General features: G+C 41.8%; 1 protein-coding gene across 5 annotated transcripts in view; it reads left to right on the forward strand.

Annotated features, from left to right (window-relative positions):
- The window catches only part of CDK14 (cyclin dependent kinase 14), a 484,579-nt gene that overhangs the window by 294,869 nt on the left and 174,316 nt on the right, over positions 1–15,394 (forward strand). For all 5 annotated transcript variants that reach the window (XM_065583048.1, XM_008169566.4, XM_065583049.1 and 2 more), the window contains one exon: positions 1,140–1,233. In XM_065583048.1, coding sequence (XP_065439120.1) covers positions 1,140–1,233 — 94 coding nt within the window. The remainder of the gene's footprint in view (positions 1–1,139; positions 1,234–15,394) is intronic.

Genomic DNA, 15,394 nt, shown 5'->3' on the forward strand with positions numbered 1-15,394 from the left:
AAATACAATTATTGCATTATTCAGTAGTGGCCTATCCATTCTGAACTTAGTAAAGAATGTGATCTCTGCTGGTGATCTTTACCGAGTGGTATTCAGTGAGACATTCCCTCGCTTAACTGAAAACATGCAATCTGTTTTCATTAGGAGACTTTCTTCCAGACACACTTCTCGCAGTATACACAGACACCTAAAATTAAATGCTGCTCCCTAAATAAATAATCAGCATCATGAATAAGAAAAAAACAATATTTAATGATTATATTCCAAACACTTGTCTTCTAAGAACAAAGTTAAATTAAAGGTTAAGATTGGGACTTCCAAAGATGACTATAGGACACAATTTGGATTTGAAAAGAATGGTAGTAACATGGTTAAATCCTCTAGTTGCCTTTGAGAAAGCTTAACGCATATGTAAAATATGTATAACTCCACATAAAGCTGTTGGAGTGACAGATTTTGTTAAAATGATCTTTCGTGTGCATGTGCACAAATGAGTGTGTATATCTATATTGCATATATGTAATGTGTGTGCATGGACAAGAATAAGTACATTTAGAAAAAAATGTAATTGAAATAAACACAATTAAAATGTTCTATCAAATCATGCATCCCACTGATACCTAAGAGGGTTTTTAGCTCTTGAACATCAAATCTTGGAGAAGATGCAAATCCCCCTTGGAGCACAGGGAAGAGAAGCAGATGAGGGGCTGTAGCTTTCCCTGGGTATGCTATGCACAAATGCCTGAACCAACTGACAAAGCCAGACCCTGGGGAACTACAGAAGCTTGTCTCAGTCTGAGATATTTTCTCTGCTGCTGCACCTCTTCCTCCTGCAACCAATCCACATCTTTTTCAAAGCTGCTGTGGGGCCTGACTTAATATGCCCAAGGTTTTGACCCTAGGTGAATGGATCCTTTTTATATATTATCAGTGTGACACCTAAGCAGAAATAGTTTCTTGAAAAAATGTTTGAAAAAGAGACATATCTAAAGGTCTGGATTGGTTTTCAACACATTCATCCATTCCAGTTGTCATGATGTCATGATGTTATAATACTGGTGATAGAGACAAGTGTTTAATGTATTCATTATTTAATCTCAAGAAAATCTAATATTATTTACTTTTTTTTTTTTTAATAGGGGAGTGGGTTGTATCTTTGTAGAAATGATTCAAGGAGTTGCTGCTTTTCCTGGAATGAAAGACATTCAAGACCAACTTGAAAGAATATTTCTGGTGAGTTCTTTTTTTCCGGATTAATATGTATATACATAATATGCTACCTTACAAATGTGAGTAATAAAATGTGGCTATTGAAACCCAGGGAGCTATTCTATTTGCAGTGTTTACTTTTCTCTGTAGGAGCATAGGTGTCAAACAACCAGCCTCAAGCCAGATCCAATCTGCTGGGATACATTTTTGAGACTTGCATGACTTATTCAGATTCTGCAGAATCCAAGCTTTCATTTAAAAAAGATGTTTCTAGCTCTCCTGACTAGAAAAGCTTCCAAATGCGAATCCAGTAAAAAAAGGTGCTGTGTTGCTATGTTGAATCTGCAAGCAGTCTAAAATAATGACTCAGAGATGCCCCCGTTAATATTATTGTGCTATTTTAACATTAACATTAATGCTTTTATTGATGATGATTTTATGTGATGGAATAGGCCATGGTGTGGGAGTGAAGCCCATGAAGGTTGGGTGAGAATTGAGGTTTACTGCAGGGATGGAAATGCAGAAGGAATACAAAGACTGAGAAGGAACACAAGGATGGCAGAAATAGTGGTGATAAAGTTTGTGTGTGTTTCCCACTGACTGATGCTTTATTCGACAATAAAGTACTTAACAAATAATAACTGACAGAGCAGAAAGAAGTGCAGTACCCAACTCCCACCACTGCAGCCTGATTGGTCCATTCATGAGCTGCATGGACAGCTCTTTGGCTTAATGGCACCTCCACAATTGGGAAGTCCAGTTCACAGTGTTCCTCTGAGGATCTGCTACCATTCGTGCCTGTTTTCTTTCCCCACCAGCCCTCACTCTCGGGTTGTTTTGTGATTTTCCTGTTTCTACTGCTAGATTTCCCATTTTGCTCTGGGTTTTGGCCAGTTTCCTTTTAAGAGGCTAGGAAGAATGTCGTTCACTTCACAGATCAGTAGTAAGCTAGGTGAGTTTTTTCTCCTTCAGAGCCCTCGGGAGCTTTGCAGTTGTTTAGCAGGTGCCCAGTGCAGATTAACGGAGGTGGCCAATACAGTCCCAAATGCTGGCCTGGTTGGCTTCTGATTGGACCATTGTTGTTTGTTATGTGACAAGCAAGGGAGGCCTCAGAAAGAAGCACCTTTCACCCCAGCCCTAGCACAAAAAAGGGGAATCTGGAGCTTGCTTGGCACTGATGCCTGGGTGGATTTAGCAGGAGGGGCTGAGTGGTAGCCTTCTCTGAAAGATTGTTCTGGCTTTACAGCCATTTGTTTGTGAGCTGCACTAGATTTATCCTTCCAGTTTAGCTTGTGTGGGAAAGAGCTGCCTGGCATTTCCTCTCCTCGTTCGGTTTCATCATAGCTAGTAAAAGATATGGCCTTCCTTCTAACCAAACCTGTGTGGTGGTCTATTCACTGTGATGCCTGGGCAATTAATATTTGACACCTGCTGTACTGAGGTATGGTTCAGCTCTGAAAATTGGCTCTAAGAATGGCAGCGTAGAGCTCCTTGTTTGTTTGTCCCTTAATGATTTCTACATCACAGTTTCTCAGTCTTGGAGCAAAACATGCTTTTTCTAAATGTCAGAGCTGCAAACTCAACGTAGGATGTGAAAGTCACATTATGTTCTTTCTTCCTTGTCAAAACACCTGCGCAGCTAGACCCACTGCAACGTAAAGGACTAAACTGCTTCTGTGCTGTATGTGAGCAGGGTCTGAATGAGCTCTCCCCTGACATCTAGTGATGAGCTGGGAGAAAAGACTTCAGGAGCAGATTGGGTTTGCATAGACGCACCTACTTTGCCTAGGTGCCCAGGAGATGGAGCCGCTTTGCCAAAATGATCGATTTTGGGCTAATTTTGGATTACAAATCACTCTAGTATTTGAATGCAGGGGTAATGAAATGCTGTTATCCTTATTGTATGGTAAAGGACAGCAGAACTGTGCTTAGCATACCCTGATTGAATGGGACACCCTAAACTGAACCTCACTTGCTAAGCAGGGGACAGGAGATGCCAACTCCCAGTGAAGAGAAGGTGGGAATAGGTTTCCCTACTTGGTCGAGTGGACTCTGCCTAAATAGTCCTAGACGCTATTTTGATCTGTTGCTCTCCAGCGTTTTATGGCAGAGCTGATTAGACTCAATTGAGAGTCCTTGTTTTCTGGGTGGTGATTCCTAGAGTCGAGATCACTGTAGAGCAGATTTAGGGGCTAAGCCTTAGACTTTGTGTGAGGACAGTAGAAGACACCACAGAGATTGCATTGGCTGTGAGGCTCCCTGCTGAAATCACTAAGTGCTGGTTTAAGTGATGGAACCTCAGAAAGTGGCAGGAGCAGTGGCAGCAGAGGCATTGCTCAAACTCCAGCCCCCTCCCCAGCGGTGGGAGGTGAACCCACGTGAATGCACCTCAGCACTCTGGGTATTCACTAACTGTGAGTGGGGTGCAGTAGAGGGAGTGGGGAGCGAAGTGTTACAGGGAAAAGTCACAACACAATACAAATGTGTTCCTGCAAGATGGGAAACTGAGACAAAGGACACTATCCAATGCACTGTGGGGTCAGGTTTGCTTAGGGTTACATGCTTTTTAAATGTGGTTGTGATATTTTCCCAAATTAATGCTGAGTTCTCTTTCCCTTTTCATAAGAGTTCTCTTTTGTTATACACACTCAGTGCTTGTGAGTGGGAAAGTATTGCCTCTTAGAGGCGCCCAGGGTGGTGGTAAATTTTCCCAGATTACTGGGTGGGGGCTCAAACTGGTCCTGTTTTGTATTGTTAAGAGGAACCTCAAGATATTGAGCCTGGCCCTTGTTGCTGATGTCTACACCTGGCAGAAAGGTTACATGTATTTAATTGTAATGTCTTGTCAACCAACTTCTGTTTAATACACTAGCAAGTATTGGGTAATTTTAAAAGCTCTGCTTTATTAAATGTGTGCACTACTCATTGGAAGTGTGGAATGTAATTCCACCTCCTTTTTTTCCTCTCCTCTCCTGTTTTACAAACAGGTGAGACTTTTAAACATGGATCATGTTAAACACATACTCAGATTTTTGAACGTATTATTGATATTGTACAATAATGTATTTTGTTGAAATTAAAAGACTTAAAAAGATAAATTATTGCTGCGTTTGACAGGGTCAGTACAAGCATGTATATATCTGTAGAATTTTTGAAACATTATGGTCATTCTCAAGCTGATTTTTTGTTTTTGTTTTTTTGTTTATTGGGTGGGGGCGGAGGAAGGCTTGTTTGGTAAAATACCAAAATCTACCGACCACCATATACATTAATGGCCTTCCAAATTTAGTTTAGAAGCAAAATGTTTTAAATTGTAGCTGCAAATAACAAGTTCAGCCTTTCAAATAACTGGGGATAATTTTTGACCTGGTTTCTTTAGGTCAGACTGATCTTGTACAAACTTTAAAAGAATAAAAAGAAGCTTTTGGACTGAGACTTTTATGGCATGTGGTTAACCAGAGTTAATTCTTAAATCCTAATTAAAATCCCCTTAAAATAGGGGTTTGTAAAGGAAACTTCTAGCCATCCGTAATTAAAGTGCCTCTCTAATATACCGTTTTCATAATTAAGAATTTAAGAAGTTATCTATTTAAAAGTTAAAAAACAAGGGATTATTCTTGTTCCCTTTGTTTCTGAAAAGAAGGATTAAATTCATTCATTCTCCAGTGAATTGTGTACACTAAGGTGGTTAATAACTTTGAAGTGCAAAATTAATCAGGTTGCTATTTAAGATAACTAATACAATTAACTCCCACATACTGAGTCCTTATAACAGCTATGAAATACAGATCAGCCAGCCAAAGTCGGCTTTTCTTCAGAGATAAAGTGGTGAAGTAATAATGGCTGTCCCTGCCCCAGAGAGCCAGCAACGAGCTCATATACATCAAGCACAGGCACGGTGGTGCCAGCGTCCCCCGCATGGGAGACCTGTGCGACATCGCGGTCGTCACGCACGCCTTTCGCCTCCTGACGTGCCTGGACTCCAAGGTGAAGAACGTCGCAATGACTGCCCTGCACGCCGCCACCGAGAAACGAATCGGCAGACCTCCCTCCGACCGAGATGTGGCCACCTTTCTGAGCGGCTCCCTGGACGGCGAATTTGCCCGGGACAGGGGCGATCTCGCCTCACTGTGGTCCCGCGCCCGCAACGCCACGCGCTGACTGGGGAAGCGACTGGGCTGCTGCTGGGAATGGTGCGAGGAACGGCAGGAGCTGGGAGTCCTGATACCGTGGATCGGAACGAAGGACAACACCATCGTCACCCCCGGAGCCAGAGGCGTGCTGGAGAGATCCCTGAAGGCCGCCGTCCACGTGCTCTACGTGGTCACCCTGAAGAAAAAAACGGACCAGGGTAAGGCCTTCGAGGTGACCAGCAAGTGGGATTCCAGCAACCACTTCCTCCCGACTGGCGGTTCATACACCGCGCCCGGCTGAATTGCGTCCCCCTCAATGGAGCCATCCGCCACGGGAACCGGGACAAATGCTGCAGGAAGTGCGCGTACGTCGCCGAAACCCTGCCCCACGTCCTATGCTGCTGCAAGCCCCATGCCGGAGCCTGGCAGCTGCGCCACAACGCCGTCCAGGACCACCTAGTGAAGGCCATCGACCCGCGCCTGGGAGAGGTCACCGTCAACCGCGCCGTCCTAGGCACCGACAGCCCGCTGCGCCCAGACATCATCGTCATGGACGAGGTTGGAAAAAGATCATCCTGGTCGACGTAACGATTCCATTTGAGAACAGGACCCTGGCCTTCCGTGAAGCCCGAGCCCGCAAGCTCGAAAAAGCCCCCCTGGCTGACACCCTGCAGTCAAAGGGCTACGAGGTGCACACCAACGCTCTGCTCGTTGGGGCCCTGGGTGCCTGAGACCCATGTAACAAACGTGTGCTGAGGACCTGTGGGGTAGGCAGTCATTACACGCGGCTCATGAGATGCCTAATGGTCTCGGACACTATTCGTTGGTCTTGGGACATCTACACAGAGCACATCACCGGCCACCGCCAATACCGGGAGTGAACCGGGGAGACCTCGTGCACCCACAAGGGGGAAGAGACCTATAAACCCCCCCCTGCTGGACTTTATCCCCGAGCCCTGAACCCACCGAACCTAACTGAATCCCACCACGTGAGGGTCACCCCATCCCCATTACCCAGCCCACTTACTTACACCCATGAGTGTCTCTACTTTCTGTATGAGTGATGGACCCTCACCACTTGTCGGCTGTATCTTGGTCCTGCCCACCGTTTACCCCCCCCCCATTGGGGACATTGCAATCTGTATATATTATGTGTGCTGCCCAACACCAAAATACTAACATCCCCCTATACACTGTATGTTACCCCCAATGACCAATAACTGACGCTTCAAATTTTCTGTATCGTTTATTTTTCAAATATTATCTAATAATCTTTTATTGGATGAACGTCTGTTGGTGGGAGAGAATTTTAGTTCACATTTTTCACTTCTTCAACAGTGGATGGTTTCATGCAATATTGTGGTGTTCTGAAAGCAGATATACAATACAATATGCCATTCCCATTGATCCTTTAGTTCTGCAGTGTTCTGAGGTCAGGTATTTTAAAACATACCTCTTGCAATATAAAAAAAAAATACATCAGTAAGATTCATTACTCTATACCAGGAGTTGAAATATGATTGAATTTCTTTCTCTTACAAACTGTTGTATTTTGGAAAGAAAGGCACTGATTAATATTTAGGAATAATATTTAGGACAACTAAATTTAATGTAATGTGAACAGACTGAGCCTGTGAACAGCAGTTCCATGTACTTCTCAATAGCTGGCTCTAAATCTGTTTTCCATTATTATGTAAATGTAATTAAAATACGTGGTACCTTAATTTTCTACAGATTATCAAGTGCACAATAAAGAGCATATTCTCTAAGTGCTCTTCCATTTCTCCTCCTTATCAAGAGTAGAATACATCCCCAAACCTGTCTTTCTGTTCATTTATGCTTATGTATTAGTTGTTTGCATTTATCAGGGGTTTAATGAAACTGCTATATTTAATGGACTAGGAAAGGAGGTTGAACTTCTAATTACACTTCATGCATTGTTCTGTTCATTGATTTTCCTTTTGGTTGTTTTTTAACAAGAGTGCTTCATTTGGACTATTTTTACATATTATGCTTATTTTAAACAACTTCAGGAACCAAAGTTAAGTCCTTTGCTAAGTAATACTGTAGCAGGGCTGCACACTGGCAGGGGTGCATAAACTTGGATTTAATTTCAGATTGGGGCCTGATTTAGTAGTAATCAATATACTGTGAACTGAAAGTTGCAAATTACCATTTTAAAGTACACATGATTTGTGCCCCGGTTATCAGTTTGTGGTGGATTTGTTTTACTCATTCAGACACTAGAACGTATGGAGAATTTTGCTTAAAGAACTGTATGCTTATTAAGTAAAATGGAGGAGTACTTGTCACGGAGCCACAAGTTCAGTGCTACGCCCTAGCTTTGGAAGAGTTTCAAGGAGGACCCCTTCAGTGTGCCAGACCCTCCTCGGTATCTCACTCCTCCTCCAGCATAAGCCATGCTGCTTCACCATCTCAGACTGAACCTTCGGGCCTTCCGCACTCCTGTTTCACACCGTGAGTTCTGTTCAGTAAGTCCCACTGAGACAGACCCCTAAGGGAGACTCATACAATCTTAGGGAGCAATGCACCTCCGAAAGCATCCACAGCTAGAGTTTTCAAACAGTAGGGTTTATTAGTCTATTGGAACACAGCATAGGAAGTCCTTAGTTAGCATAGAGAAATGAAGGTTACAGCATAGTCCCTTCTGGGTAACCAGAGCCCAGTCAAGCATTGTTCACATTCTGTCTCCCTGTCTATCTGATCTCCTTTGTCGGACTCCCAGGTGTGTGCCCTGACTGCTTCCCACATACTTCAACCTCATACCCTCCTTCCCACAGTCCTTAGCGCCCAAGCTGGGAAGATGCGGCTCAGCCCCCCTGCTGAGAGACGACAAAGTCTATCTCTCTCTGGGTCATTTTTGTTGCTAGGTGTCAATGTCCTGATGATTGGATTTGCCATTGTCTTCTCAGATGCTCCACTCATATGGGAATTAAGGTCCAGACAGCTAGGTGACATTCATCTCAGTGTCTTAGCCTGCCCCGAGAGCAGACAGAGTATGCTAACTATGTAACAATTGATGCAAATAGGGGAAACTGAGGAACATGCGGGTTTCATAAAAATATTACAAAAAATTCCCACTTCATCACAGAACTCAACCACAAAGATCGTCTGTGTTTCCATTTGCAAAAAGAGCTTATGTTCAACAAACGTCTCAGCTGCTATGTAGAGTTTTGATTTAGTCAGTGGACTGTTACTACTTTACTCTCACTTTCTCATCCCTACATATCAGAAACTTGAGAACTCTCTCAAAGCAAACACTTCACCAAAAAGGGTGCAGATAGGTGCACATGTGCTTTTGACTCTTTAATATTCTAATCCTATAAGATATAGTCAACCAGTCCTCAACCTTGGAGCATGAACTGAATTCCTGCAGTCATCAGGATTTCCTCCTTTCCCCCGATGTGCAGCACTGCACAATTGGCTAAGTGCATCATGATTTTTTTTTATTTTGCCTGTCTCTGAGGCATTACATACTGGCCTACGCTAAGTGCAAGATACTAGACTTGTTGCATGAGTAGTCTGATCTGGTATGGCAAATCCAACATTCCTATATATTCACGTAATACACACACAAGAACGTATGGAGCTTAGTCAGCTACTGAAGGATTCTCCAAGCAGAGGGGGAGCTTCAAGTGGCATTCAGTCAGCAAAGAAACAACTCCTTGGGCTTTTGGGAATCATTATAAATTAGCTTAAGACTGCATAAAATTACAGTGAGAAGTAGCATGGCATCTAGACAGCCCAGGAACAGTGGTGTACAAAGGGTAAACTGTGCATTCCCTCTCCTAAGCTGCACTGAAAGATCAGGCCTGGATAGCTTAATATCTATGGGTACGTCTACATTACCCGCTGGATCGGCAGGTAGTGATCGATCCCCGATCGCTCTGCCGTTGACTCCGGAACTCCACCACAGCAAGAGGCGGAAGCGCAGTCGACGGGGGAGCGGCGGCCGTTGATCTCGCGCCGCGAGGACGTGAAGTAAGTGATTTAAGTCGATCTAAAGTATGTCGATTTCAGCTATGCTATTCTCATAGCTGAAGTTGCCTATCTTAGATCGATTTCCCCTCCCCTCCCCCCAGTGTAGACCAGGCCTATGTTTCCACCATCAGCATTCATATGCCTAAACTAGACCAGGTTTGACTCCTGTGCTATCTGTTCTGTGCCAGTTTTGTTTTTTTGTTAGAGGGAGAAGTAGCTAGGTGTAGTTTTTGCCTTTATCTCACTAAACCAAGATTCTGGGAGTTACTAGAGAGCAGAAGGAATTTGCCCCATGTTCTTAAATCTTCTTTTTTGGAAAATAAGCAACATGTGAACTGCACTTTTTTAGCCTTTGTGCTACACTCAGAGTGTGGCTACACTGCTGCCATAGGTGTGATTGTAGCTCAGGTAGGCATACCTGCACTAGTTTTAATCTAAATAGCGTGGCTGAAAATAGCAGTGAAGTTGTGCAAGCCCATCTGGAGCCCTGGGTACATACTCATGTTGCTGGACCACACAGGGGTCTGTGCCACAGCATCTTCACTGATGTTTTTATCTCTGCTAGCTGGATTAAGGCTAGCATGGGTATGCCTAGCTGAGCTGCAATCACACCTCCGATTTCAGTGCAGACGTACTCTCAGAACTATTTTCCACCATAGGGATGATACAAAGACAGGTCTTCTGATACTGTACAGATTCCCTGCACAAGCAGGGTAGCAACAATCAAAATGCTGCTCTGACTATAAATGCAGACTCACTGTGCGGATGTGGCTGTGGAATGAATAAACTGGCTTGTTCATGACAGTTCAGGTAATATGACACAGCTGGGAAGCTAGTTCACAGCCAGAACCCCCTCTCTTCACTGACATGCATGCCACAAAGTACTGTGAACCCCTCCCTGATTTTGAATGATAATACTCTGCTGTGTTCCAGCATGCATGATATTAAAAATAATAATGAAAAGGAAACTATACCCATTTTGTTCATCCCAGAAGCATGAGCCCAAAAGATGATGCAAAAAAAAAATCATAAATTTCTGCATGTATTTTTAATGCAAGACTTGTCCTGTGTTTGAAATTTCAGTGCTGGATATGAAAAATAGTCTTTTCCTTTAGAATAGCATGAAATTTGAGTGGGTGTGGGGGAGTGTGTGTGTGTGTATTTGGTCAGAAGTGAGTAAGATTTGTTCTTTATATAACGAACTGCAAGGAGTATGTCACCTGTGTAATCTTGCGTACTAGCCTTTGCACTGAGACCTTAATGTTAACAGGCATCTGTGAAGCCATTGAGCTATCTCATTGTGGTTCCACATTTTCATATCAATGATATCCTATGAAGCCTGGAATAACTTTTTTCAGTAGACCTGGCGCTCATTCAGTCAAGTGTTGGGCCAGAAATATCTCTCGTCGTAACACATTGTGCTAAGAACACCTCTTTTGGAGCAATAATGCTGAATCCAATGGGTGAATATTTTATCTATTATTTGTTTGAAGCTTGCCTATATAATGCACACTGTTTGCCCAACTTCATCAAAGTCTCCTCTTTCCTCACTACTTTTAATGCATGCTTTTCTACTGCTCCAAAAAACTTTGGTTCCCAAATACAGCTTGTTTGGATCAGGTGGAACACATTTGGTTGTGAGGCAGAAGTTGGATTTAGGTTTTGACCTTGTGTGTTTCTGTGAGGGACTCTGAGGAGGAAGTTACTCTCCTCTTTGAGCTTCTACTCCTTGATAATACACATCCTCGTAAAATCTTTAGACTCTTATTCTTTATTTTGGATACAAATATATCATTTAAAACCAAACAGAATAGAATATATTATAGAAAATAACCATGTACTGGCAAGGATGTAGACTAGATAATCTAAGAGAGTGTTCTTTTTCTAATGTCTGTAATCAAAGGATAGTTTTTTTTAAGAGGATAAAGAGATGCATTTGGAAGTTGGTAATATGGGCAGTTGTTTTGTGTATGTGTCTTTTGAAACTCTTCTTGGTGCTTAGATCTAAATAATAAAATTTCAGGAACTGAGAAAATAGTCAAGGCTGGCATTGATTTCTCTTCCCTTGAATATGTTTCATCTCTTGTAAGTTGCTTTTGATTTGTGGATTTTGCTTTTTGCACCTCTTTCTCTCTGAGGTACTGAATATTTAGAAGGAGAATGCCTCTAATCCCTTTCAGTGGGCAGCTTCCCTCTTAATCTTATATAGTACAGAGGACAAGAAGACGGAACATGAATAGGAGGGGCTCTCCCCCTCCTAGGGGAACATACAGTCTTCCCTGAAGGGGCTGTGTTCTCTTTCCCCTTCTCCCTCTAACAACTTCCCTCCTCCTCATGAGAACAAAAAACAATTTTCAAGAGTAACCAAAACTATAATTAAAAAGGAACCAGAAAGTTGAGCTCTCCTCCCCACATTATGTAAGTAGAAAGAATAAAAAATAAGTAATATACTGTATCAGCCATGGAGTGTGCATAAAGTACACCATTTTTATTTTTAGAATTAGCGATAAAAAAAAAAGGCGAATAGCTGCCCTTTCAGTTACTTTCTCTGATTGCAGAACAGCTATTGAAGAAATCACAGCACCCCAACCGCTGCATAACTAGTGACGTCAATAGGAATAGCATGCATGTCGTTGGGCTTTTCATTATCATAGAGCTGTTGTGTTCACCATTGTTCAATACACTACTATAGATCCAGGTTAGTGATATCCTGGGCCAGATCCTGCACCTTTGGAGATACAGTTGCTTAACTTAAAAAAAAAATTCAGTTGATTTCTGCACCCTTACAGTGGCAGCAGATCTTACACCAGGCTTGTCCTTTGATTGTTTGAGTGGTCTTTGCTGCTGACTTGGCTGCGTGCAGGGTTTATGGATCAGCACGTCTGCCAAATGTAGTCAGTGTTTACCTTATACATCTCCATGACAGTGATAAAATTATGTGGCCGTGCAATTTTAGTAGTGAAAGGACAGACAGCATTGCGCCCATTCAAGGCCATGTGATACCATCAGATCCACACTGGGGGTCTTCAGAATTTTTGGCTATTTTATTTATTTGTGCCTGACAATGGCTCTGACTCCAAATGGGGCTTCAGTAATAGGAAACAAATTGTGTTTTGCTATCTCCTTGTTCCACCCTCCACCTCTGCCCTACCCTGTGCTCCATCTCAAAAAGAGAATTGCATGTTTGTTTCTGTTTATGGCAGCCCCTAAAAGAAGGTATTGCCTGACCCAGTGTGGGAGATATTAGCCAGTACCACACTAACCTGTATGTATATCAGGTGAAACAGGAAGACCTTTAGCATGTCTAGTGAGTGAGAGTTAATATCCGCTAAGTAGAGTATCTTGTTCTTAGCATGTTTATATGTATAGCCACTGCCTAATTGTTTAGCTCCAGTGTAGCTTACAAAGAGTCCAGTTTTGTAATGGGTGTTAGTCCTATACAGACATGCAAAAAAGATCCCGTGTTTTTTAACAATGAAGATGAACTGATAACATGTTAAAAGTGAACTGATAATGTGTTAAAAGTGAACTGAAATGCAGATCAAAAATTGTTTGCGATCCCAGTTCATTAGCAGATGCATGTGTAGACATGCCCACCACAAAGAAAGGACCTGACCCTATAGCCCTCACTCATGGGTTTCATTGAATTCAGTGGGGTACTTGCAAGAGTAGGGATGCAAGATTAAGCTCCGGTATGCTGTACTGTCCTAGTTTTTGCTTGACTTGAGTTCAGCCATTTGATGTTTTAATATGTTTTGCTGCAACTTTTGCAGTTATATTGCCAGCACCTCAAACACTGCAGGAAGCTGAATTCTTTCCAGGGCTCTCAGTGTTTGCGATGTTCCCAAACCCTGTAAGAAAAGCACAAAATTATGAATGAGGCAGGAAAAAAGGATGAGCCAATTTGTTTTAAATGAATTTTTGTCATTTAAAAATTTTTCACACTCCATTAAGGATTTTGAAAGTTAAACAGTATTATTCGTTAAAGCATTTCAGTTCACTTTTGCCTCTGACGCTATATCATGATTATTATCCACTATTGCCCAAGACATACCCATTTTTCCTTCTAACAGAGAAAGATTTTGAGTGGTATTAACCTGTATGCCATGTTAAAAAAGATATGTCCATCCTCACTATGCCAGTGTAATTGTCTCCTGTGTTGTCATCACCATATGTTAAGTCAATACAATACTGACCAACCAAGCTAGTAAGAGGCTTATAAGTAGTCATCCTTGACTACTTATTAAGGAAATTTGCCCAGGCATCCCTGGAAAGGGGAATGAAATAAAAGCAGTCAAGTCAGAGTACCTCCGATACATACGAAGAAGACATGAATGAAACTAAAACTAAACCTGCAGACTTAATACACCTGCAGTATACTTCCAACTTTGTCATAAGGTGGGAAAAGCCAGGCTGCTACTAATTCCAAACCTTGTTCCAAATGAAAAATATACCAAGTAGTATATGATGAAAAGTGACCAGGAAAGCTCTTAGCCAGCAGCATGAGGAAGTAAAAAGTTAAAAAATAAATTAATCCTTGACACTCTTCCTGGCACTCAAGCTAGCCAATCTCCCAGCCTAATGTGCCACTATTTTGGTATCTCCTCACACAAAGGTACCAATTTGTGCTCTGGGATGTCATTTTCATCCAGCCCCTGATTGTCAGAGAAACCCAAAGCGTGACTGTTACTTCAGAGACTTGGCTCATTGTCATGGATGGCAGGGCAAAAAATGAACCCTGTGAAAAGTGATTTTCTATCCACAAAAAAAAAAACACAAATTAAATTGAAGTTCAATGGAAAACTACGGACTTTTCGTTTTCTTTGGAAGTGCATATGTTTATCTCATATCTGCCATATTTTACTTGCTGAAAGAAAACTATACTATAATTATAAAGCAATATTGTTTCACTTCCAGGTTTGACTGTTGCATCTAAGGAAATGATTACAGGCTGCATTTTAAAACACGGAGGTAGGGATAAAATCAGTGTAGCTCCATTGATTTACACTCGCTGAATATCTTTGCATGCAGAGTTTTTGTGAGCTGTTTTCTGTTCATACAGATGATGGAATTTACATGTGTAAAACCCATCATTTGTGTGCGCAGGTGACATTGCACAAAAATGTAGGAGCAAGTGATTTGTACACGTTGAAATGGAGGCTCAGTAGGGCATTTGAACATAAGTGTTTGTCTGTTCGTAATTACACAAAAGCCAACAATGGCCTTGTGTTACAGTGAAACACTGTTGTGATATACAAGTTATATGTGCTTTTCCTTAATCCAGCAATAAAATGTGGTTTTATTGGTTAATAGAATTTTCAAAAATAGTTTTCCATCTTTTTTCTTTTATTTAAAAAAAGGAACAAAGCATAATACAGTGGAAACTTTCCACACCTTCTGTTTTGCTTGAATCTCAGTTGCAATTCTAATGCTAGCAGCGTAGGCAGAGCACCAGAGTGAATGCTAAAATTGTTGTTTGTCATTCGACAATTTTAGATGATGATTTTGGAGACAAATTATGAAAATAAGAGAGAAATTTCACATCTATTTGCACAAGATTCCTGAAGTCCTTCAAGATTGATTAACTTAATTTCACCACATTTCACACTTTCAGCGCAAAGGTCTCAGTACCATCACGTAGGCCCCAATTCAGGAATGCATCACTATTCAGTACAATCAATAGGAGCTATGTACTTGCTATGAGTTAAGCAATCACTGAAGTGCTGTCTTGAATAGGGATGCACTTAAATAGATGTGTAAGTGTTTCCTGAATCAGTGCCGTGGAGTTTAAAAAATGTAGGGTTCTATTCTGCAAGGTGCTGAACACTTTCTGTAAAATGGAGTGTCCCCCACTCAGCGGCATTGATCTCAGCACCTTTCAAGACAAAAACATCAGATGATCTTAGAGAATTCTAGTATTGAAGAGCCAATATTTAATCCAGTTTGATTAGTTCATCTGCATTTCTGGTTCATTAAAGGAAAACAGTTAAATAGCTTGGATGTAAAATTTGACCTATTTTGGAAAATTTTATAACATTCTCCTCTATATT

Source organism: Chrysemys picta, chromosome 2 (genome assembly GCF_011386835.1).
Source record: "Chrysemys picta bellii isolate R12L10 chromosome 2, ASM1138683v2, whole genome shotgun sequence".
Taxonomy (NCBI): domain Eukaryota; kingdom Metazoa; phylum Chordata; order Testudines; family Emydidae; genus Chrysemys; species Chrysemys picta.